The sequence below is a fragment of the Salmo salar genome, chromosome ssa02 (genome assembly GCF_905237065.1).
Source record: "Salmo salar chromosome ssa02, Ssal_v3.1, whole genome shotgun sequence".
Lineage (NCBI taxonomy): Eukaryota > Metazoa > Chordata > Actinopteri > Salmoniformes > Salmonidae > Salmo > Salmo salar.
Genome location: NC_059443.1, coordinates 81953361 through 81979331, shown reverse-complemented (window position 1 = coordinate 81979331; position 25971 = coordinate 81953361). Strand labels below are relative to the sequence as shown.

The following is a 25971-nucleotide window of genomic DNA, read 5'->3' as shown; positions in this document are numbered from 1 at the left end:
AGATATGACACTTCGCATTCAGGCCAAAGAGTTCAATCTTGGTTTCATCAGACCAGAGAATCTTGTTTCTCATGGTCTGAGAGTCATTTAGGTGCCTTTTGGCAAATGCACTGTACACCTGTTCAAATCAAAGTTCCCTCACACCATCTTAGATTTAACCCTATAAAGGACAACTGCACTTCCAAATTAGTCAGAATTAATCAATTAATTCATTAGTTAAATCAAGAAATCTGTAAATAATTTAGACATTTTTGCAGAGAAGATCTTAGTTGCGCAATTTTACATCTAGCTAATGTCTTCAATGCCGTATTTAAACACCAACAACAACGTGCATGAAAAACGAATATCGAGTCAGGACAGTCTCTGTGCATGCAGTCTATCTAGTCAGAAACGTCAAAAACAAAAACATGTTCTCAGTCAAAAATATCAGACAACGGGAGCACTGTGTGTGTTCTTGAACTGCATGAACTTTAAGTCCATGTGTACCCTAGTGGACATGTGTAATGGCCCAACATTGTCCTCAACAAAATCATATTTATTGTAGGCTACTCACAAAAAGAAAGTTCAGGTTTGTCACAGTTTGTTGATGAACAGCGGTGGGAAAAGTACCCAATCATACTTGAGTAAAAGTAAAAATACCTTAACTTAAAGATACTTTTACTTAAGTACTTTACACCACTGTTGATGAGTGGTGACAGAAATGATGTTTTCCAGTATGTATAGACAGGCTCCAATTAATATGGATAGTAAAAAGTTAAAAAAAATATTAAAAAAAGGTAAAAATGATTCAATATAATGGTATAAATACTGGTAAAAGAATGGTACATACACCTGTTCAAATGAATGTTCACTCACGTCATCTTAGATGTAACCCTTCCAATACAATTCTAGGAACATAGTAAAGGGATATTCCACATTAATAATATTTTTCATAACATTTTTATACACAATAAATAAACCAAACTATCTTCAATCGATTTTATTTCACAAATGGCTCTAATCCCATGTGTTGTACTATATCCCTTCCCACACTGGGACCACTGATAACTTCTCTCAGCTGTTGATTCTTTCATGCTCTTTCAATTGTTGAAACCATGTACATTTCATCCCACAGTGGGAGCAGTGGAAGGCTTCTCCTTTGTGTGTCTTTTTTGATGCACTTTCATGTTCCATAAACTCTTAAAACTCTTTTCACAATAAGAACAGTGGAAAGGCTTCTCCACAGAGTGTGTTAACTCATGTCTTTTCAGGTGCCCTGAAAAGAAAAATCTCTTTCCACACTGGAAACAGTGGAAAGGTTTATCTTCAGCGTGTGTTAACTCATGTTGTTTCAGGGCATTTGATGAAAAAAATGTTCTCTCACACTGGGAGCAGTGATAAGGCTTATATACAGAGTGTGTTAGCTCATGATTTTTCAGGTTCCCTGACCGGGTGAATCTCTTCCCACACTGGGAGCAGTGGTAAGGCTTCTCTCCAGTGTGCGTTCTCTTATGTTCTTTTAGATCCCCTAACTGGGAAAATCTCTTTCCACATTGGGAGCAATGGAAAGGCCTCTCGCCTGTATGTGTTTTCTCATGTATTTTCAGGCTTGTTAACCAGCTGAAACTCTTTCCACACTGAGAGCATTGGTGAGGCTTTTCTCCTGAGTGTATTCTATCATGTCGTTTCAGGCTCCCTAACAGGGTAAAACTCTTTCCGCACTGGGAGCAGCAATGATCCTCATCTCCTGTGTGTGTCCTTTCATGTCTTTTCAGGGCCCTTAAGTGGGTAAAACTGTTCCCACACAGGGAGCAGTGGAAAGGCTTCTCTCCTGTGTGTATTCTATTATGCAATTTCAGGCTCCATAAGTGGCTAAAACTTTTTTCACACTGGGAGCATTGGTAAGGCTTCTCCCCTATGTGCATTCTCTTATGGTCTCTAAAGTGCCCTAACCACCAAAAACTCTTTCCACAGTGGCAGTAGTGGTGTTGTCTTGCTGGTTTGGATGTCTCTGGGTCTGGATCCTCTGAAAGACTCTTCCCACTGTCAGAGTGAGAGTCTGGTCTCTCTCCTGTCAAAGACAAACAAAAACAGTACTGGTTAAACAGAGGGACCTGAATGAAAATACGGTTTATTTATTTTACCAGGTAAGTTGACTGAGAAAATATTCTCATTTACAGCAACATGGGGAATAGTTAGAGGGGGAGGAGAGGGGATGAATGGACATTTTGCCAGGACACCAGCATTAACATCCCAACTCTTGCGATAAGTGCCATGGGACTGTCTTCCTAGGAGGTTTAATCCAGACTAGATCCCTCAATAAAAGACAGTATCTAGTTAAACAGAGCTGAATTAAAACTCCACATGATAAAACTGTTTTCCTATAAGGTTTAATCTAGACTAGTTCCCTCAATAAAATAGCATGTTATCAAAGTGGCTGTAGTGCTTTGTAGACTAATAAAAACACCATTGAACTTGACAGTTCTGCATTTAATAAACCTAATAGTGAATACCGTAAAACTTAGATTAACAGCCCAGGCTTTTATTAGCTTAAATCACTGAACACAATAGGCTCTTATTAGAGACAAGCTTATATTTGAGCCAGGTGTCCATTTCCTTAATGCACACAACTTTTTGCTAATTTGCATAGTTAATTGTTTAATTTCAGTATTTTAATACATTTCTTCATTTTGTCTTAGTATACGCTGACTGCATTTTCGGCAGTTCTTACTTTCCCCACAAGAGGGCGATCAGCCGATTTCTCCCGAAGTTGAACGTTTTTGTGCTTTCCAGTTAGCTAGCAGTTCTCAGCTGTTAGCAGTCAATGGCTAGCAGTTTCTTACTGGCAATAAAAATGGTGGTCACTAGTTACCACAGCCACAAAGTCAGAAGGCTGGCCTACTCAACCAATCAGATGAGGAATGTAATGGATTGTTTCTGGTTCGTGAGAAACGCCTCATTTTCCAAATGGCATACCTCGAGTTCAAGTTTGAGGACCAAATAACTAAATTCATTAAGGAACAAGAATTGGCAACATCACTAAAATCCACAACATTGAGAAAGGACAAACATTTTCGGCAAAAGGATAAGTTGCCTTCTCTCTTTTAGATGCCTAATAGCTAACTGTTGCTACTCGTCTAAAATGAGCTAGCTAGCATCAGGGATTCCATTCCGAGAACAGAGGAGTTCATCTATTTGATAGAGAAACTTTGTTAGTTTCCCTACAAGCATTTACACCTTACACTTTTACAACATTCATTTGAATAATGTGGAATTACTAATTAACAATGGAATGTTCCTCAACAAAATGGAAGAAGATGGGACTTTAAACGGGTGTCTCAACTCTGTGGTCTCTAAAGATCCCATGGTACTGATGAAGCTGGTCAGCATACACACGAATCTGATTGGTCGAGGAGGCGGGCCTTCTGACTCTGGTCTCTAAAGATCCCATGGGGGGGTTTATATTTGTCCTGTTTTCACTGCATGTGTATATCAAACTGTATTCCTATCATGTACAGTACCTTCAGAAAGTATTCATACCCCTTGACTTAATCCACATTAGCCTGAAATAAAAATTGATGAAATATCTTTTTTTCAGACTCATCTCTAATTTACATAAGTATTCATGCCCCTGAGTTGATATATATTAGAATCACCTTGCAGTGATTACAGCTTTGAGTCTTTCTGCATACATCTAAGAGCTTTGCACACCTGGATTGTACAATATTTGCAGATTATTATTTTTTAAATTCTTCAAGCTCTGTCAAGTTGGTTGTTCATTGTTAGACAGCCATTTTCAAGTCTAACCATAGATTTAAGCCGATTTAAATCAAACTGTAACTACGCTACTCAGAAAATTCAATGTCACCTTGGTAAGCAACACCAGTGTAGATTTGGCTTTGTGTTTTAGCTTATTGTCCTGCTGAAAGGTGAATTCATCTCCCAGTGTCTGGTGGAAAGCAGACTGAATCAGGTTTTCCTCTAGGATTTTGCCTGTGCTTTGCTTCTTTCAGTTTATTTTTTATCCTGAAAAACTCCCCAGTCCTTAACGACTACAAGCATACCCATAACATGATGCAGCCACCACTATGCTTGAAAATATGGAGAGTGGTGCTAAGTAATATGTGGATTTGCCCCAAACATAACAATTTGTATTCAGGACAAAAAGTGAATTGCTTTGCCACATTTTTTGCAGTAATTCTTTAGTGCCTTGTTGCAAACCAGATGCATTTTTTGGAATATATATATATATATATATATATATATATATATATATTCTGTACAGGCTTCCTTCTTTTCACTCTGTCAATTAGGTTAGTATTGTGGAGTAACTATAATGTTGTTGATCCATCAGAGCGTTGGACTAGTAACCGAAAGGTTGCAAGTTCAAATCCCCGGGCTGACAAGGTACAAATCTGTTGTTCTGCCCCTGAACAGGTAGTTAACCCACTGTTCCTAGGCCGTCATTGAAAATAAGAATTTGTTCTTAACTGACTTGCCTAGTAAAATAAAGGTAAAATAAAAAATCCTCCGTTTTCTATCACAGCCATTCAATTCTGTTTTAAAGTCACCATTGGCCTCATTGTGACATCACTGGGCGGTTTCCTTCCTCTCCGGCAACTGAGTTAGGAAGGATGCCTGTATTTTTGGAGTGACTGGGTGTATTGATACACCATACAAAGTGTAATTAATAAAGTCAGCACGCTCAAAGGGATCTTCAATGTGTTTAGTTGTACCCATATACCAATAGGTTCCCTTATTTGTGAGGCATTGGAAAACCTCCCTGGTCTCTGTGCTTGAGTCTGCTTGAAATTCCCTGCTCGACTGAGGAACCTTACAGATAATTGTATGTGTGGGGTACAGAGATGAGGTAGTCATTCACAACTCGTGTTAAACACTATTACTGCACACAGAGTGAGTCCATGTAACTTATGTGACTTGTTAAGCACATTTAGACTCCTGAACTTATTTAGGCGTTTCTATAAGAAAGGGGTTGAATACTTATTGACTGAAGACAGTTAAGCTTTTCATTCATTTGTTAACATGTTGAAAAACATAATTCCTCTGACATTATGGGGTATTGCTGGTAGGCCAGTGATTAAAAAAAGAAAAGAAAACTCATCAATTTTAAATTCAGGCTGTGACACATCAAAATGTGGAAAAAGTCATGGGATGTGAATACTTTCCGAAGGCACTGTAATACTCTGTCTAAAAGTACCATGTATGAATAATGTATGAAACAAAATCTGTAACAAAACCAGAAAAAACTTCCTTCTGTCCTCAGAAGAGGGGGCTGGAGCCAATGAAATATATGCAAATAAAGAGTATGTAAGTGGGGTTAAGGTGCTGAGTTTCCCCTTACACTGTAAAGAGGTTTGGGGGTCTAGAAAAATTCCATGCAAGTACAATCAATTATTAAATATTTTGTCATCTTCCATAGCTTGAAGACGATGCCTTTGTACAGAGACAGAAACTTCTACAACATTTCTGTTTAGCTGTTTTATAATAAAAAATAAAAATCAAGTTGTGTCAATTTGTTAGTCTACAGGCCATTTTCAAAACAATGCAGTAACTATGAGTAATGGCAAACATGAGCTTGTAAACTGAGTTTGAATAAGACATCCGATTAACACGTAGCATTTAAAAACAGCTGGTTATACTATATTTAATAAGCAACCAAATCATTAATGACTCAATAGACTAAATAAATGCATGTTCCTCATCTGCCCGTGCAGGCAGGTCGGCATACGACTCATCACACTCCCTCATTTGATTGGTTGCTTCCCACGAACCGTAAACCGGCATATGCGTCAAACTCCCCTCATCTGATTGGTGGAGTAGGCGGGCCTTCTGAATGTGGTAACTGGGGCTGACTACCATCATGTTCCCCAGAGTTATTCATTCATTATTTCAATGTAACAAATCAAACCTCATAAACAAATCATGGTAATTGATGGTAACCTCAAACAACTCATTAAGACCCGGCCTTTAATTTGAAACAGGCGTTAAATTTGCTGAAATGTGTGCAGTTGCCCGGCTATTAATAAAAGGGACCGACGGCTCTTTGAGACTGTGTTTAATTGAAGTTATGGGTAGCCAAATCAGTATACGCAACATTTTAAGTATACATCTTTGTTATTTGGTAGGCTACTAGATTAAACAATGGGTTGTTCCATATGAATTCAATCCCTTCCTGACTGCACCCCCTTCGATTTGAACAAAACCTTCCAAACATGTTTGCCTGTGGTAGAAGTGTTCAGAAAGTGCATTTTTGGACCTAAATGCCAAAACATCCTCAGGAGATAGAGGTTCTCAAAGCTGACCCATTTTGCATACCCCACCTTATTGTGAGACATCCATGTCTTCATCACTGAAAAATATAAAAGGTTGAGTTTGATATGTGCAAACATGTAGGGTTTCTTTCAAATCAAAATGGGTGCAGTCAGAACGTGATTGAATTCATATGGAATTACCCAATTCCTACAGTACAGAACAAGTGTAGAACTTCAGTAGAACGCCCCTTAAAAACCACACGGTGGTTCAACAACTGCAGAGAGTTTGTGCCGTTTTTAAAATAATACTTACTGGTGTTATTCAGATCTTCAGTCGCCGCCTCCTCTTTCACTCCCAAAACGTCTTCCTCTTTTGAGATAGCCTCCTCTTCCACTCTAAAAGGTTCTTCCTCTTCTTTCACTATAACATCATCCTCTTCTTCTTTCAATATGATAGCCTCATCTTCCTCCTTTTCCATTCTGAAAGCTTCTTCCTTCTCATCTTTCACTGTGGCAGCCTCCTTCTCCTTCCCCACTGCAAAAACGGCATCCTTTTCTTCATCCTCCTCCTTCATTGTAATAACTTCCTCTTTCACGACAATGTTCACCCACATACCCTCTTTCTCCGTCCAGCAGACCTCATCTTCTTTAGCAAGGGGGGGGTAACTTAGTGAGCTCATTGTTGGGAATGTTAGTTAAGTAGCTAGGTCAATATACCAACAAAGATACATACCTACAGTAGCTAGCTGGTTTGACGAAAGAGCACAGCACTATGGGGACACCAACGGTTCTTTACTCACCGAATTAAAATGAATCCTTTAACTTAATATATCAATTGTTACAAGCCGTTTGTTCATTTCTGGTAAAACGTGTTGGTGAAAAGTTAACGAGCTAGCTTCAGCCACTGGTGCTATCGAAACGGACGTAGCCATCTATCTATAACGTTAGCAGCAGACAATCAACGTCGTACCTAACTGGATGTGCAATAAAACCAATTAGTGGTACTACGGCGTAAACATAAGTGTATTTAAAACACATTGCCTAACATCCACTGGACGTGTCTGGATACTTTAAACTTTTTTTTTAGCAAGCTGCTACTGATGAGCCGCTTTTTCTTCTTTATGATTTGGTTGGCGGATCACATTCAACTTTTGGCTGCATACAACCGCCACCTACTGTACTGGAGTGGGAGGCCAGTCACAGCCTACCTACATTTACTTCCGGTAATACGGGAACAAGGAAAATTACCATGGCAACTATTAACCCTCTTTAAAAACCCACCTCCCCATTCCACTATTTAACCCTGTCTAATCCTAGTCCAGAACACTACCACCCCATTCCACTATTTAACCCTGTCTAAACCTACTGCAGACCAGTGGTCTGAGAGGACAGAACACTACCACCCCATTCCACTATTTAACCCTGTCTAAACCTACTGCAGACCAGAACACTACCACCCCATTCCACTATTTAACCCTGTCTAAACCTACTGCAGACCAATGGTCTGAGAGGACAGAACACTACCACCCCATTCCACTGCTACTGATGAGCCGCTTTTTCTTCTTTATGATTTGGTTGGCGGATCACATTCAACTTTTGGCTGCATACAACCGCCACCTACTGTACTGGAGTGGGAGGCCAGTCACAGCCTACCTACATTTACTTCCGGTAATACGGGAACAAGGAAAATTACCATGGCAACTATTAACCCTCTTTAAAAACCCACCTCCCCATTCCACTATTTAACCCTGTCTAATCCTAGTCCAGAACACTACCACCCCATTCCACTATTTAACCCTGTCTAAACCTACTGCAGACCAGTGGTCTGAGAGGACAGAACACTACCACCCCATTCCACTATTTAACCCTGTCTAAACCTACTGCAGACCAGAACACTACCACCCCATTCCACTATTTAACCCTGTCTAAACCTACTGCAGACCAATGGTCTGAGAGGACAGAACACTACCACCCCATTCCACTATTTAACCCTGTCTAAACCTACTGCAGACCAGTGGTCTGAGAGGACAGAACACTACCACCCCATTCCACTATTTAACCCTGTCTAAGCCTACTGCAGACCAGAACACTACCACCCCATTCCACTATTTAACCCTGTCTAATCCTAGTCCAGACCAGAACACTACCACCCCATTCCACTATTTAACCCTGTCTAAACCTAGTCCAGACCAGAACACTACCACCCCATTCCACTATTTAACCCTGTCTAATCCTAGTCCAGACCAGAACACTACCACCCCATTCCACTATTTAACCCTGTCTAATCCTAGTCCAGAACACTACCACCCCATTCCACTATTTAACCCTGTCTAAACCTACTGCAGACCAGTGGTCTGAGAGGACAGAACACTACCACCCCATTCCACTATTTAACCCTGTCTAAACCTACTGCAGACCAGAACACTACCACCCCATTCCACTATTTAACCCTGTCTAAACCTACTGCAGACCAGTGGTCTGAGAGGACAGAACACTACCACCCCATTCCACTATTTAACCCTGTCTAAACCTACTGCAGACCAGAACACTACCACCCCATTCCACTATTTAACCCTGTCTAAACCTACTCCAGAGCAGAACACTACCACCCCATTCCACTATTTAACCCTGTCTAAACCTAGTCCAGACCAGAACACTACCACCCCATTCCACTATTTAACCCTGTCTAAACCTACTCCAGAGCAGAACACTACCACCCCATTCCACTATTTAACCCTGTCTAATCCTAGTCCAGACCAGTGGTCTGAGAGGACAGAACACTACCACCCCATTCCACTATTTAACCCTGTCTAAACCTACTCCAGAGCAGAACACTACCACCCCATTCCACTATTTAACCCTGTCTAATCCTAGTCCAGACCAGAACACTACCACCCCATTCCACTATTTAACCCTGTCTAATCCTAGTCCAGACCAGAACACTACCACCCCATTCCACTATTTAACCCTGTCTAAACCTACTCCAGAGCAGAACACTACCACCCCATTCCACTATTTAACCCTGTCTAAACCTAGTCCAGACCAGAACACTACCACCCCATTCCACTATTTAACCCTGTCTAAACCTAGTCCAGACCAGAACACTACCACCCCATTCCACTATTTAACCCTGTCTAATCCTAGTCCAGACCAGTGGTCTGAGAGGATATAACACTACCACCCCATTCTACTATTTAACCCTGTCTAATCCTAGTCCAGACCAGTGGTCTGAGAGGACAGAACACTACCACCCCATTCTACTATTTAACCCTGTCTAATCCTAGTCCAGACCAGTGGTCTGAGAGGACAGAACACTACCACCCCATTCTACTATTTAACCCTGTCTAATCCTACTGTTCTGCAGTAAATCCTCGCAATCCAAAGTATTTCTCAGCCGCTTCCACCACAACTTCTATTTTCAGTGTCTTCCGATCCATTTCTGCAGTACAATTGACAACCGTGGCTATGACTGCTAAACCCCCACCTTACTGAAGCACATATTCTTCCTATCATTCTGTGCTCTACTCACAGGAATCCACTCAGGATCCCTCACCCTGCTGTACCCATCTTCCTCTTCCCCCTTCTTCACTGCTTTGGCATACGACACTCAATACTCTATACTCTAACGCTGCCAACCTCAACCTGCCTTTCTCTCACCAGACTTCTCCGATCTCCAGCCCATGGGCACCCCCAACTAACACATACAACTTTTATCCACTGATAGTAAACATTCCTTCGTCTCATGCCCTCCTGCACACTTCTCACATCTAGGAATCTCCATTTTGGAGGACATATATTTCAATTGTTAGGTCGGTCACTCGAATATCTTGTCAATGTAATAGACAATCTTTGGTACTTTCCAATGGTTTTATACTGTATGTCACACAGCAGCATCACCGACCGGAAATACATACACCCACAAATAATAAATTGGTTTAACCTATTTAAAAATAAGCAAATATGCAGTCCAAACTCGTCAAAACATTTATTCAATTTTACCTAATAAATCCATTCATTTTAAAGAGTGAGGCAGACATAAAGTGATACATTATTAAACATTTGGTCCAGTGTATCTGCCACATGTCATGGCTCCTGAGCGGCACAGCGGTCTAAGGCACTGCATCGAAGTGCAAGAGGTGTCACTGCAGTACCTGGTTCGAATCCAGGCTGTATCACATCCAGCCGTGATGGGGAGTCCCATAGGGCGGCACACAATTGGTAGGCCGTCATTGTAAATAACAATTTGTTCTTAAAATATTACCTACCTTTAGAAATAAATAATAATGATATACAATTGAACTCTACTCTCTGTGTGAAAGTGGGATAAAACACACACAAATGACTAAGCAATTTATTTCCCCCAAAAACTTTATTTAAAAACATTTTTTTACAGCACTATTCCCTTTTGAAAAAAAACGCTTAAATGGTTCTTCTCTCCTGATCGTGGAGAGCTAGCCTAGGCTTTAGCTCAGTGGGCTAACAGCACAGCCTTGCGGCAGGCTTGCATGTATACAGGGTTCGAATCCACGGCTCTCAGCCACATGTGTAAGGCATCAAGTGATGGAGCAGACTCTCTGGTTTAGGATACCCAAACAGCCTGTCAGTGATGGAGCAGACTCTCTGGTTTAGGATACCCAAACAGCCTGTCAGTGATGGAGCAGACTCTCTGGTTTAGGATACCCAAACAGCCTGTCAGTGATGGAGCAGACTCTCTGGTTTAGGATACCCAAACAGCCTGTCAGTGATGGAGCAGACTCTCTGGTTTAGGATACCCAAACAGCCTGTCAGTGATGGAGCAGACTCTCTGGTTTAGGATACCCAAACAGCCTGTCAGTGATGGAGCAGACTCTCTGGTTTAGGATACCCAAACAGCCTGTCAGTGATGGAGCAGACTCTCTGGTTTAGTATACCCAAACAGCTCAAAGTCTGGCTCATACAAACTGTACAGCTTCCTCCTCAACTCGGCCGGAACCTCAGCGAACCAATCCCGTTCCCAGCTGGCCGCCGTGCGGTTCCGGTTGCTAGACGGGAACTTTATCTGGTCTTCCAGGCCCAGGATCCGGAGCAACTGATCCGAGTCGTCCTCCAGGTTTTCCAGCGTGCCGATGAAATCATACTGGATCTGACAGGGGTGACAGAGCCGGTACACCTGGGGAGGAGAACAAGTTAACTTGAGTACAGTTGGGTTGAGAGCACACACACACACACACACACACACACACACACACGCACACGCGCACACACCTGGCGCCAGTGTTCGTTGAATGGCTGCTCCTGCTCCGTCTGGGGGTCGAGGAGATACCGGACGAACTCCGAGAACGACGGCTGGATCCCCGCTTTGAACGCCTCCGCCGCTGACTCCGGAACCCTGGAGGTCCCGTTTTCCTTTCCATAACGACGTAGCATGACGGAGCCAAACTGGCGGTAGAAGTCTTCGTTGGGCTGTTGGAACTTGTTCCGGAAGGCGGAGATGAGTCGGACGAAGGGGTCGCGGACAAACAGGAACTTGGTGTAACTCTGCAGTTTCACCCTCATCAGGTGACGGGAGAGACGGCCATACCTACGCCAGAACTATAGGAGGAGGAGGAGGGAGGAGATGAGGGAGGGGATGAGGACAGGAGGGGGAGAGTAGGGGAGCGGGGTGGGGGAGAGGAGGGGGAGGGAAGATGAGAGGATAGGGAGGAGAGGGAGAGGAGGAGGGGGAGAGGAAGAGGGGGAGAGGAGGAGGGGGACGGGAGGAGGAGAGGGAGAGGATAGGGAGGAGAGGAGGGGAGGGAGGGAGGGTGGGGAAGGAGGGTGGGGAGAGGGGGTGAGGGAGGTGATGAGGATGGATAGAGTAAAGAGAAGGGATAAAGAAGTAGGATGACGCTTCACTCTTCTTCACACACACAGTATACACACAGTATAGACACAGTATACACACAGTATACACACAGTGTACACACAGTATACATACAGTATAGACACAGTATACAGACAGTATACAGACAGTATATACACACAGTACAGACACAGTATACAGACAGTATACAGACAGTATACAGACACAGTATATAGACACAGTATACACACAGTATACACACAGTATACACACAGTATAGACACAGTATACACACAGTATACAGACAGTATAGACACAGTATACAGACAGTATACACACAGTATACACACAGTATACAGACACAGTATACACACAGTATACAGACAGTATACAGACAGTATACACACAGTATACACACAGTATACACACAGTATACAGACAGTATACAGACAGTATACAGACACAGTATACACACAGTATAGACACAGTATAGACACAGTATACAGACAGTATAGACACAGTATACAGACAGTATACACACACAGTATACACACAGTATAGACACAGTATACACACAGTATACACACAGTATACAGACAGTATACACACAGTGTACACACAGTGTACACACAGTATACACACAGTATACAGACAGTATACAGACAGTATATAGACACAGTATACACACAGTATAGACACAGTATACAGACAGTATACACACAGTATACACACAGTATACACACAGTGTACACACAGTGTACACACAGTATACACACAGTATAGACACAGTATACAGACAGTATACAGACAGTATATAGACACAGTATACACACAGTATAGACACAGTATAGACACAGTATACAGACAGTATACAGACACAGTATACACACAGTATAGACACAGTATAGACACAGTATACACACAGTATACACACAGTATACAGACAGTATACACACAGTATAGACACAGTATAGACACAGTATACACACAGTATACAGACAGTATACACACAGTGTACACACAGTGTACACACAGTATAGACACTATACAGACAGTATACAGACAGTATATAGACACAGTATACACATAGTATACACACAGTATAGACACAGTATACAGACAGTATAGACACAGTATACAGACAGTATACAGACCTTGGAGAAGGTGAGGTGCAGGGAGGAGTTGTGTATGAGGTCAGGGGGCAGGGCCTGGGGGTCGCGGTAAGGTTGTCCATCCGGAGCCAGCAGACCCTCAGAGAGAACCACCATTACACGCTTCCAGTTAGTACATGCTACCTAGAGAGAGGAGGAGGGAGGAGGTGGAGGTGGAGTGGAGGAGGTGGAGGAGAGGAGGAGGATGAGAGGAGGTGGAGGAGGAGAAGGAAGTGGTGGAGGAGAAGGAAATGGAGGAGAGGAGGTGGAGGAAGTGGAGGAGAGGAGGTGGAGGAGAGGAGGTGGAGGAGGTGGAGGAGATGGAGGAGAGGAGGAGAGGAGGTGGAGGAGAGGAGATGGAGGAGAGGAAGTGGAGGAGGATCAAATCTTTTTTTATATCAACAGTTGTCACAAAGTGCTTTACAGATAGCCAGCCTAACACCCCAAACAGCAAGCAATGCAGATGCAGAAGCACAGTGTCTAGAAAAAACTCCCTAGAAGGCAGGAACCTAGGAAGAAACCTAGAGAGGAACCAGGCTCTGAGGAGCGGACAGTCCTCTTCCCCTCCCTACCTTGGGAACGTAGCAGTAGATGATCTCATGTCTGTCGTCTACTATCAGGTGGTTTAACTCCCGGTTGGGAATCTGGTCAAACGTCCGGAATTTTCCTGGGAATTCTAATGTTCCGTTCCCGTAACACATATCACTGATCCGCCTCCTCCTCTCCTCTTGTCTCCTCCCCTCCTCCTCTCTTTTCTCCTCCGCCTGCCTCACTCTCTCCTCTTCTCGCTTCCCTTCCTCTCCTCTCCACATCTCCTCCAGCTCTGAGGAGTCTGCTACTTGGGGGAGGGGGTGTTCCTCCCCTGGGGGTTTGGGGGTCGCCCTCCTCCCCTCTCCAGGCCGGTCAGGCTCTGTGGTTCTGGGGGGTCTGTGGGTCGTTTGCTCCTCTGTGTCCCTGGGTGGGGTTTTGGTGGGTGTGGAGGAGCTGGGTGAGGTGGGGTGGGGGTGAGGGTCGTGGGGGTAAAGGTCATGAGGGTCGTGGGGGTAGAGATTGAGCGCTCCCACGTCGTCCCAATAGAGGATGATGAGCAGGACCATTAACACAGACCCCAGCAGGAACGCCAGACGGAAGCATCGGGACGTTCCCATGGTTACCACAGCAGAAGGGGCGGAGTTATCTCAGCTCCATGGCCCGACGGTCACTAAGGGAAACACTTCCTGGTTGCCGACGACAACACCTGAGAGACAACAGGTGAAAAGAATCCAGGAGTCACACCAACACACACAAACTGTGTCAAAACACGTGGTAGAGTTAGTGGTTAGTGATCTGATCAAACACGTGGTAGAGTTAGTGGTTAGTGACCTGATCAACACGTGGTAGAGTTAGTGGTTAGTGACCTGATCAACACGTGGTAGAGTTAGTGGTTAGTGACCTGATCAACACGTGGTAGAGTTAGTGGTTAGTGACCTGATCAAACATGTGGTAGAGTTAGTGGTTAGTGACCTGATCAACATGTGGTAGAGTTAGTGGTCAGTGACCTGATCAGGAAAAACTCCTAGCCCATGTATAAATATATCTGTACATATTAATTCGGAATCCAATTCAAAACTTGCCTTGAGGCTACAGGTATGTGATCCCGCCGTCAGACGTCGCTGCCAAAGCACACCACGAAACAAGGAATCCAAAACGTATTTTCCAGGCTCCACGTTTCCAAACACAGGTCATTTCATAGGCTACAGAGTCCCTCCATGATCAAAGCTAAACTGATGGGATTTAAATGATACAATATAGCAGCAGAGTAGATTTCTTAGTTCAAAAACTGTATGGTACCACCATACCTGATGGCTACCTGAAGTCTACCTGAGGCCTACCTGAAGTCTACCTGAGGCCTACCTGAGGCCTACCTGAAGTCTACCTGAGGCCTACCTGAAGTCTCCTGAGGCCAACCTGAGGCCTACCTGAAGTCTACCTGAGGCCTACCTGAGGCCTACCTGAGGCCTACCTGAAGTCTATCTGAGGCCTACCTGAAGTCTATCTGAGGCCTACCTGAAGTCTACCTGAGGCCTACCTGAAGTCTACCTGAGGCCATACCTGAAGTCAACCTGAGGCCTACCTGAGGCCTACCTGAAGTCAACCTGAGGCCTACCTGAGGCCTACCTGAGGCATACCTGAAGGCAACCTGAGGCCAACCTGGGGCCAACCTGAGGCCATACCTGGGGCCAACCTGAGGCCATACCTGAAGTCTACCTGAGGCCAACCTGGGGCCAACCTGAGGCCATACCTGAAGTCTACCTGAGGCCAACCTGGGGCCAACCTGAGGCCATACCTGAAGTCTACCTGATGCCAACTTGAGGCCATACCTGAAGTCTCAAACCTACAGGAGGGTAGCTCTCCAGGAACAGGGTTGAACAGCCCTGCTCAAACCTACAGGAGGTTAGCTCTCCAGGAACAGGGTTGGGTAGCCCTGCTCAAACCTACAGGAGGGTAGCTCTCCAGGAACAGGGTTGGGCAGCCCTGCTCAAACCTACAGGAGGGTAGCTCTCCAGGAACAGGGTTGAACAGCCCTGCTCAAACCTACAGGAGGGTAGCTCTCCAGGAACAGGGTTGGGCAGCCCTGCTCAAACCTACAGGAGGGTAGCTCTCCAGGACACAAAGGAAGAGAGAAGGCCAGAGAGCAGCCCTACTCGGGTTGATTTATGTGGATATCAGAAATGGTTCGTGGGAACAGCAGTGGATAGGATCAGGGTGTTAAACTCACAGGCTGCTGTGAAGAAACCTGAACTCAACCAACCCTCTCTGACCTCTCTCTCTCTGTCTCTTTCTCAGTCTCTCTCTGTCTCTTTCTCTCTCTGTCTCTTTCTCGGTCTCTCTCTCGGTCTCTCTCTCGGTCTCTCTCTCGGTCTCTTTCTCGGTCTCTCTCTCGGTCTCTCTCTCTGTGTCTCTCTCTGTGTCTCTCTCTCTCTGTGTCTGTCTCTCTCTCTGTGTCTGTCTCTCTCTCTCTCTGTCTCTCTCTGTCTCTTTCTCTCTCTGTCTCTTTCTCGGCCTCTCTCTCTCGGTCTCTCTGTCTCTCTCTCGGTCTCTTTCTCGGTCTCTCTCTCTCGGTCTCTCTCTCTGTCTCTCTCTCTCTGTGTCTCTGTCTCTCTGTGTGTCTCTCTCTCTCTCTCTCGTCAGGAGAGAGTTCTATTTTAAACACACACAGGGCCTAATTTTTTAAATTTTAACAGGGAAGACATATTGAGACCTAGGTCTCTTTTTCAAATGTGCCCTGTATACGGGTCAAAATAACCATACAATGGACAATAACAATGGCATAGAGGACATGGTCTGTCAGACAGTGTCCCTCATTTCATGGCAGGCAACAATGTATGGCAGACAGGTCTCTGTTCTCCCCCAACAGGACGGGTAGTCTATTCTCATCAGACAGGTCTCTGTTCTCCCCCAACAGGACGGGTAGTCTATTCTCATCAGACAGGTCTCTGTTCTCCCCCAACAGGACGGGTAGTCTATTCTCATCAGACAGGTCTCTGTTCTCCCCCAACAGGACGGGTAGTCTATTCTCATCAGACAGGTCTCTGTTCTCCCCCAACAGGACGGGTAGCCTATTCTCATCAGACAGGTCTCTGTTCTCCCCCAACAGGACGGGTAGTCTATTCTCATCAGACAGGTCTCTGTTCTCCCCCAACAGGACGGGTAGTCTATTCTCATCAGACAGGTCTCTGTTCTCCCCCAACAGGACGGGTAGTCTATTCTCATCAGACAGGTCTCTGTTCTCCCCCAACAGGACGGGTAGTCTATTCTCATCAGACAGGTCTCTGTTCTCCCCCAACAGGACGGGTAGTCTATTCTCATCAGACAGGTCTCTGTTCTCCCCCAACAGGACGGGTAGTCTATTCTCATCAGACAGGTCTCTGTTCTCCCCCAACAGGACGGGTAGTCTATTCTCATCAGACAGGTCTCTGTTCTCCCCCAACAGGACGGGTAGTCTATTCTCATCAGACAGGTCTTTGAAACCTTGAATAAGGGTTTCAAAATTGGGGATTATTATTATTTTTTATATATTTTGTCAGGAAATGCAGCTCTGTCTCAGGTTGTGCTGTTCTGCTGTTCTCTCTCTATGTGCTATTTCAAACCCACAGGACATAAATACAGTACTTTAATAGCTACCACCAGTCAGCCTGCCAAAAATACCAGGTAGCAAGGAGAGGCTTTGTCAAGTTAGGTAATTTAAAAACATAGACTTATAATATGAAATAATGTTTTAGCCATATTAAAATATATTTTGAAATATATAATTTAGATAGACAAACTGTATAATACCATAAGAATTAATAACATCATATAAAAAAAATTAAGTAAAAATTCAGCTCATAGCTCAATCTGAAGTATTTTTCCACGCTGTAGGCAGACAGACAGACAGACGGACATTTTGACAGATCGACAGACAGTGAGAGACAGACATAGCCGACATCTCATAGCCGACAGACAGACAGACAGACAGGCTAGTCCACCTGAACATGTTGGGGTTCTAGTCCACCTGAACATGTTGGGTTCTAGTCCACCTGAACATGTTGGGGTTCTAGTCAGTCTGAACATGTTGGGGTTCTAGTCAGTCTGAACATGTTGGGTTCTAGTCAGTCTGAACATGTTGGGGTTCTAGTCCACCTGAACATGTTGGGTTCTAGTCAGTCTGAACATGTTGGGTTCTAGTCCACCTGAACATGTTGGGTTCTAGTCCACCTGAACATGTTGGGTTCTAGTCCGCCTGAACATGTTGGGTTCTAGTCCGCCTGAACATGTTGGGTTCTAGTCCGCCTGAACATGTTGGGTTCTAGTCCGCCTGAACATGTTGGGGTTCTAGTCCGGCTGAAAATGTTGGGTTCTAGTCAGCCTGAACATGTTGGGTTCTAGTCAGCCTGAACATGTTGGGTTCTAGTCCACCTGAACATGTTGGGTTCTAGTCCGCCTGAACATGTTGGGTTCTAGTCCACCTGAAGATGTTGGGTTCTAGTTCACCTGAACATGTTGGGTTCTAGTTCACCTGAACATACTGGGTTCTAGTTCACCTGAACATGCTGGGTTCTAGTTCACCTGAACATGTTGGGTTCTAGGTCACCTGAACATGTTGGGTTCTAGTTCACCTGAACATGCTGGGTTCAAGTTCACCTGAACATGTTGGGTTCTGGTTCACCTGAACATGTTGGGTTCTAGTTCACCTGAACATGTTGGGTTCTAGTTCACCTGAACATGTTGGGTTCTAGTCCACCTGAACATGTTGGGTTCTAGTTCACCTGAACATGTTGGGTTCTAGTTCACCTGAACATGTTGGGTTCTAGTCCACCTGAACATGTTGGGTTATGTGCTATAGGATGAATGATGTCTGACTGTTTTACCTCCAACACCACCAACTCTACTGAAATACTCCTCCACCTCTCCCACCCACCCAACCACACACACTCTACAAACAACATTCATTTATACAGTAGACAGAGTATACAGCTCCTGTTGAACACAGTGTAACCATTCACTGACCCACCTCTCTCTCTCTCTCTCAAGGCTATGCTCACTGAGTCTGTACATAGTCAGAGCTTTCCATACGTTTGGGTAAGTCACAGTGGTCAGGTATTCTGCCACTGTGTACTCTCTGTTTAGGGCCAAATAGCATTCCAGTTTGCTCAGATTTTTCTTTCCAATGTGTCAAATAATTATCTTTTGGTTTTCTCATGATTTGTTTGGGTCTACTTGTGTTGCTGTCCTGGGGCTATGGGGGGCTGTTTGTGAACAGAGCTCCAGGACCAGCTTGCTTAGGGGACTCTTCTCCAGGTTCATCTCTCTGTAGGTGATGGCTTTGTTATGGAAGGTTTGGGAATCACTTCCTTTTAGGTGGTTGTAGAATTGACTGGCTCTTTTCTGGATTTTGATCATTAGCGGGTATCGGTCTAATTCTGCTCTGCATTATTTGATGTTTTATGCTGTACACAGAGGATTTTATAAAGTCGGATGTTTTTCCCCCCAAACACCACTTTCCATCAATTTGTATAGCAGACCCTCATGCCAAATTGAGTCGAAGGCTTTTTTGAAAACAACAAAACATGAGAAGACTTTCCCTTTGTTTTGTTTGTTTGACAATTAGGGTGTGAAGGGTGAATAGGTAGATTTTCCCAAGGTTGTCGTTGAAGCATATCCCACAGTAGTTATTGGGGTCAAATTTGTATCCACTTTTGTGGATTGTGGTGATCAGTACTTGGTTCCAAATATTGGGGAAGATGCCAGAGCATCTCTATCTCTCTCTCTCTCTCTCTCACACACACACACACTTACTTAAGGCCCCTCAGACCAGGCTCTTACTGCTCCTAGCAGAACTCTCAGAGCAGGCTCTTACTGCTCCTAGCAGAACTCTCAGACCAGGTTCTTACTGCTCCTAGCAGAACTCTCAGACCAGGTTCTTACTGCTCCTAGCAGAACTCTCAGACCAGGTTCTTACTGCTCCTAGCAGAACTCTCAGACCAGGTTCTTACTGCTCCTAGCAGAACTCTCAGACCAGGTTCTTACTGCTCCTAGCAGAACTCTCAGACCAGGTTCTTACTGCTCCTAGCAGAACTCTCAGACCAGGTTCTTACTGCTCCTAGCAGAACTCTCAGACCAGGTTCTTACTGCTCCTAGCAGAACTCTCAGACCAGGTTCTTACTGCTCCTAGCAGAACTCTCAGACCAGGTTCTTACTGCTCCTAGCAGAACTCGGCTAAGCGAAAGTGAATGTCTGTGCTTGCATACTCCTTCAAAAGACCTTCGCTTAAATAACGAGAACAAAAAAAGCAGCAATATTACTGTTTGTCCCTCTTGAGACAGCATAGCCAGTAACACTTTCTTAAAATAGTCTGAATTAATCTAAGATAAATCAAGAAATATGTAAATCATTTAGATGTTTTTTTGCAAGGTCTTAGTCGCGTATTTTTACATCTAAAATTGGTGCAGTAATTCTCAAGTGAAAAAACTTGCATGAAAACTAGTAGTCTCTTGTTGAATAACAACAAACACTTAATTGAAGAATCATGTCCATAGTTCCCAATCCTACTAGGAGTAGTACTCTTGACCAATAACGGACGAAGGGGCATAGACTTCGGCTACTGAACCTCAACTTGCCTCAATACAACATTCTGTGTGTGTGAACAGTCCCAAAAAAACCTGCCTGAAGATCAAAACTTCACAAAACGTTGTCCCTGTGGCTCAGTTGGTAGAGCATGGTGTTTGCAACGCCAGGGTAGTGGGTTCGATTCCCACGGGGGGCCAGTACGAGGGAGAAAAAAAGGAAAAAAGTGGACCCAGTGTCCACAGTGGACCCAGTCTCCACAGTGGACCCAGTCTCCACAGTGGACCCAGTCTCTATAGTAGACCCAGCCTCCACAGTGGACCCAGTCTCCACAGTGGACCCAACCTCTATAGACCCAGTCCCACAGTAGACCCAGCCTCTATAGTCCCAGACTCTACAGTAGACCCAGCCTCTGTAGTCCCAGTCTCCACAGTGGACCCAGTAGACCCAGCCTCTATAGTCCCAGTCTCCACAGTGGACCCAGTCTCCACAGTAGACCCAGCCTCTATAATCCCAGTAGACCCAGCCTCCACAGTAGACCCAGCCTCTATAGTCCCAGTCTCCACAGTAGACCCAGCCTTTATAGTCCTAGTAGACCCAGTCTCCACAGTGGACCCAGCCTCTATAGTCCCGTCTCTACAGTAGACCCAGACTCTACAGTAGACCCAGCCTCTATAGTCCCTGGCTCCACAGTAGACCCAGTAGACCCAGCCTCTATAGTCCCAGTCTCCACAGTAGACCCAGCCTCTGTAGTCCCAGTCTCCACAGTGGACCCAGTAGACCCAGCCTCTATAGTCCCAGTCTCCACAGTGGACCCAGTCTCCACAGTAGACCCAGCCTCTATAATCCCAGTAGACCCAGCCTCCACAGTAGACCCAGCCTCTATAGTCCCAGACTCCACAGTAGACCCAGCCTTTATAGTCCTAGTAGACCCAGTCTCCACAGTGGACCCAGCCTCTATAGTCCAAGTCTCTACAGTAGACCCAGAATCTACAGTAGACCCAGCCTCCCAGTAGACCCAGCCTCTATATTCCTCTATCTGTTCATAAATAACTTTTTCCAGCACTTTAGACAGCACACTCAAAATAGGTCCAGGTTTATAGTTGCACTTTTCCTGCCCTTCTTGTGGATAGGGGATCACTCCAGCATGTTTCGTATCCGTGGAAACTCTACCCTGCTCAATAGAGATGTTGATTAAATGGGTGAAATAGAGAACAATAAGTTCAGCACAATCTCTTTAAAACCTGGCAGGGATATTGTTGAGGCCTATAGCTTTATAGCAGGTTAAAACCTGGCAGGGATATTGTTGAGGCCTATAGCTTTATAGCAGGTTAAAACCTGGCAGGGATATTGTTGAGGCCTATAGCTTTACAGCAGGTTAAAACCTGGCAGGGATATTGTTGAGGCCTATAGCTTTATAGCAGGTTAAAACCTGGCAGGGATATTGTTGAGGCCTATAGCTTTACAGCAGGTTAAAACCTGGCAGGGATATTGTTGAGGCCTATAGCTTTATAGCAGGTTAAAACCTGGCAGGGATATTGTTGAGGCCTATAGCTTTATAGCAGTTTAGTTCAGACAGTCTCTTGACACCTTCAGCCTGAGACACTGCTGTAGGAAAAGGAAAAGGCATCCGCTTGTATATCCATCTTGGAGTAATAACCTAGGACCCGACCCTCCAGTACATCCATCTTGGAGTAATAACCTAGGACCCGACCCTCCAGTACATCCATCTTGGAGTAATAACCTAGGACCCTCCCCTCCAGTACATCCATCTTGGAGTAATAACCTAGGACCCGACCCTCCAGTACATCCATCTTGGAGTAATAACTTAGGACCCTCCCCTCCAGTACATCCATCTTGGAGTAATAACCTAGGACCCGACCCTCCAGTACATCCATCTTGGAGTAATAACCTAGGACCCGACCCTCCAGTACATCCATCTTGGAGTAATAACCTAGGACCCGACCCTCCAGTACATCCATCTTGGAGTAATAACCTAGGACCCGACCCTCCAGTACATCCATCTTGGAGTAATAACCTAGGACCCGACCCTCCAGTACATCCATCTTGGAGTAATAACCTAGGACCCGACCCTCCAGTACATCCATCTTGGAGTAATAACCTAGGACCCTCCCCTCCAGTACATTCATCTTGGAGTAATAACCTAGGACCCTCCCCTCCAGTACATCCATCTTGGAGTAATAACCTAGGACCCTCCCCTCCAGTACATCCATCTTGGAGTAATAACCTAGGACCCTCCCCTCCAGTACATCCATCTTGGAGTAATAACCTAGGACCCTCCCCTCCAGTACATCCATCTTGGAGTAATAACCTAGGACCCGACCCTCCAGTACATCCATCTTGGAGTAATAACCTAGGACCCGACCCTCCAGTACATCCATCTTGGAGTAATAACCTAGGACCCGACCCTCCAGTACATCCATCTTGGAGTAATAACCTAGGACCCGACCCTCCAGTACATCCATCTTGGAGTAATAACCTAGGACCCTCCCCTCCAGTACATCCATCTTGGAGTAATAACCTAGGACCCGACCCTCCAGTACATCCATCTTGGAGTAATAATCTAGGACCCGGCCCTCCAGTACATCCATCTTGGAGTAATAACCTAGGACCCGACCCTCCAGTACATCCATCTTGGAGTAATAACCTAGGACCCGACCCTCCAGTACATCCATCTTGGAGTAATAACCTTGGAGCCGACCCTCCAGTACATCCATCTTGGAGTAATAACCTAGTACCCTCCCCTCCAGTACATCCATCTTGGAGTAATAACCTAGGACCCGACCCTCCAGTACATCCATCTTGGAGTAATAACCTAGGACCCTCCCCTCCAGTACATCCATCTTGGAGTAATAACCTAGGACCCTCCCCTCCAGTACATCCATCTTGGAGTAATAACCTAGGACCCGACCCTCCAGTACATCCATCTTGGAGTAATAACCTAGGACCCGACCCTCCAGTACATCCATCTTGGAGTAATAACCTAGGACCCTCCCCTCCAGTACATCCATCTTGGAGTAATAACCTAGGACCCGACCCTCCAGTACATCCATCTTGGAGTAATAACTTAGGACCCTCCCCTCCAGTACATCCATCTTGGAGTAATAACCTAGGACCCGACCCTCCAGTACATCCATCTTGGAGTAATAACCTAGGACCCGACCCTCCAGTACATCCATCTTGGAGTAATAACCTAGGACCCGACCCTCCAGTACATCCATCTTGGAGTAATAACCTAGGACCTGACCCTCCAGTACATCCATCTTGGAGTAATAACCTAGGACCCGACCCTCCAGTACATCCATCTTGGAGTAATAACCTAGGACCCGACCCTCCAGTACATCCATCTTGGAGTAATAACCTAGGACCCTCCCCTCCAGTACATTCATCTTGGAGTAATAACCTAGGACCCTCCCCTCCAGTACATCCATCTTGGAGTAATAACCTAGGACCCTCCCCTCCAGTACATCCATCTTGGAGTAATAACCTAGGACCCTCCCCTCCAGTACATCCATCTTGGAGTAATAACCTAGGACCCTCCCCTCCAGTACATCCATCTTGGAGTAATAACCTAGGACCCGACCCTCCAGTACATCCATCTTGGAGTAATAACCTAGGACCCGACCCTCCAGTACATCCATCTTGGAGTAATAACCTAGGACCCGACCCTCCAGTACATCCATCTTGGAGTAATAACCTAGGACCCGACCCTCCAGTACATCCATCTTGGAGTAATAACCTAGGACCCTCCCCTCCAGTACATCCATCTTGGAGTAATAACCTAGGACCCGACCCTCCAGTACATCCATCTTGGAGTAATAATCTAGGACCCGACCCTCCAGTACATCCATCTTGGAGTAATAACCTAGGACCCGACCCTCCAGTACATCCATCTTGGAGTAATAACCTAGGACCCGACCCTCCAGTACATCCATCTTGGAGTAATAACCTTGGAGCCGACCCTCCAGTACATCCATCTTGGAGTAATAACCTAGTACCCTCCCCTCCAGTACATCCATCTTGGAGTAATAACCTAGGACCCGACCCTCCAGTACATCCATCTTGGAGTAATAACCTAGGACCCTCCCCTCCAGTACATCCATCTTGGAGTAATAACCTAGGACCCTCCCCTCCAGTACATCCATCTTGGAGTAATAACCTAGGACCCTCCCCTCCAGTACATCCATCTTGGAGTAATAACCTAGGACCCGACCCTCCAGTACATCCATCTTGGAGTAATAACCTAGGACCCTCCCCTCCAGTACATCCATCTTGGAGTAATAACCTAGGACCCAACCCTCCAGTACATCCATCTTGGAGTAATAACCTAGGACCCGACCCTCCAGTACATCCATCTTGGAGTAATAACCTAGGACCCGACCCTCCAGTACATCCATCTTGGAGTAATAATCTAGGACCCGACCCTCCAGTACATCCATCTTGGAGTAATAACCTAGGACCCGACCCTCCAGTACATCCATCTTGGAGTAATAACCTAGGACCCGACCCTCCAGTACATCCATCTTGGAGTAATAACCTTGGACCCGACCCTCCAGTACATCCTTGGGGTTCTGTGTCTAGTGAAAGCATCTTCCTCTTTGGTTCTGTTATAGTCTTAATTTAATGGCCTCAAGGATTTCCTGATTCATCCAATGTTCAGTTCTTTGTTTAATTCTTATGGTTTTCCATGGAGCACTATATCCACAATGTTTAAGAAACAGTTGTTGAAACAGTCCCATGATTATCAACGTCTCAACCAAATATTACCCACATGTCCACTTTGAAATGGTGTGGTGAGCCCAGTGGATCTCTCTCTCTCTCTCTAGCACAAATACAATCACCCTCTCTTTAGGCAACCTCTCTCTCTCTAGCACAAAGACAATCACTCTCTCTTTCCCCTCTCTCTCTCTCCCTTTCTCCTTCCTTCCACTGCGGTTTCCTGCAATCATCCAGGGCCTGTCCTGCCAAGACATAGCCAGTAACTCCCGCTTCGAACTGTACACGTATTCTATTTTCTCTCTCTCTCCTCTTAACGTCTATGTTGAGATCACTGTGTATTCCCCATTTCCCCATTCCCCGCAGACACATTTTATAAATCCCGATTCATCTCAAATAACGGCCACACAGCAGGGAATAACGGTTTAATGACATCGGTTAACTAACTACCTACCAGCTGTTTTAGTCGATTTGTTACCGGAAAGAAGAGAGAGGAAGCCACTCCGCTGAAAGTACAAACTGTTCTATTCACAATAACATCCGGCCGGTTTTAAATGTTTTTATTTAAATTTTTCTTAAGTAACGGTTTTTTCGTTTACCTCTTTGTTTGCTTCCATGGTCGCGCGCTGGCTAGCTGGCCCCTCGACGTTGTACAGGGTGTCAAGTATGGTCGGTAGACGAGGGAGAGAGAGCAGCACATAGTAGAGCACACAAAGCAACCGGACGGGACCCGAGAACCGAGCACTGCAAAGACAATCGCGAGACTTCTTGTGATCTCGTCTATCACCTCGGCAGTCCATAGATGGTAGAACCGGGAAGGTAGCTGCAGCTCAATATGGGTATTTTATTTATAATATTTTATTTAACATTTATTTCAACTAGGCAAAACAGTTTAGAAAAATTATTATTTACAATGACGGCCTAC

General features: G+C 45.1%; 3 protein-coding genes across 4 annotated transcripts; all 3 read right to left on the bottom strand.

Annotated features, from left to right (window-relative positions):
* Positions 1 to 517: 517 nt before the first annotated feature.
* Positions 518 to 7399, bottom strand: LOC106594177 (oocyte zinc finger protein XlCOF6.1). Its single transcript, XM_045713165.1, has 2 exons — positions 6565 to 7399; positions 518 to 2050 (listed from the first exon to the last, which is right to left on the bottom strand). The coding sequence occupies exons 1-2, from the start codon at positions 6929 to 6931 to the stop codon at positions 1104 to 1106; spliced, it is 1314 nt and encodes a 437-aa protein (XP_045569121.1). The 5' UTR covers positions 6932 to 7399; the 3' UTR covers positions 518 to 1103.
* A 2824-nt stretch (positions 7400 to 10223) lies between these two features.
* Positions 10224 to 25797, bottom strand: LOC106594187 (carbohydrate sulfotransferase 12). 2 transcript variants are annotated; one of them, XM_045713160.1, is made up of 5 exons: positions 25646 to 25797; positions 13796 to 14460; positions 13227 to 13367; positions 11496 to 11822; positions 10224 to 11400 (listed from the first exon to the last, which is right to left on the bottom strand). In XM_045713160.1, exons 2-5 carry the CDS (start codon positions 14369 to 14371, stop codon positions 11128 to 11130), a joined length of 1317 nt encoding a protein of 438 aa, XP_045569116.1. In that variant the 5' UTR covers positions 14372 to 14460; positions 25646 to 25797; the 3' UTR covers positions 10224 to 11127. The 2 variants fall into 2 exon arrangements, with proteins under 2 accessions (XP_045569116.1, XP_045569120.1); XM_045713164.1 differs by lacking the exon at positions 25646 to 25797 and adding an exon at positions 14837 to 14986.
* LOC106594192 (uncharacterized) lies at positions 21569 to 25634 on the bottom strand. Its single transcript, XM_014185570.2, has 2 exons — positions 24868 to 25634; positions 21569 to 24825 (listed from the first exon to the last, which is right to left on the bottom strand). The coding sequence occupies exon 2, from the start codon at positions 24809 to 24811 to the stop codon at positions 21902 to 21904; it is 2910 nt and encodes a 969-aa protein (XP_014041045.2). The 5' UTR covers positions 24812 to 24825; positions 24868 to 25634; the 3' UTR covers positions 21569 to 21901.
* Positions 25798 to 25971: the final 174 nt, after the last annotated feature.

Excerpts from the sequence above, each read along its gene's own strand:
- LOC106594192 (XM_014185570.2), bottom strand. The coding sequence starts at position 24,811 with ATGGATGTACTGGAGGGTCGGGTCCTAGGTTATTACTCCAAGATGGAT.
- LOC106594177 (XM_045713165.1), bottom strand. The coding sequence starts at position 6,931 with ATGAGCTCACTAAGTTACCCCCCCCTTGCTAAAGAAGATGAGGTCTGC. Across the intron at positions 2,051-6,564 it reads TGAAGATCTGAATAACACCA|GAGAGAGACCAGACTCTCAC; the intron begins GTAAGTATTATT and ends TGTCTTTGACAG.
- LOC106594187 (XM_045713160.1), bottom strand. The coding sequence starts at position 14,371 with ATGGGAACGTCCCGATGCTTCCGTCTGGCGTTCCTGCTGGGGTCTGTG. Across the intron at positions 11,823-13,226 it reads TGCACCTCACCTTCTCCAAG|TTCTGGCGTAGGTATGGCCG; the intron begins GTCTGTATACTG and ends CTCCTCCTATAG. Across the intron at positions 11,401-11,495 it reads TCAACGAACACTGGCGCCAG|GTGTACCGGCTCTGTCACCC; the intron begins GTGTGTGCGCGT and ends TCTCCTCCCCAG.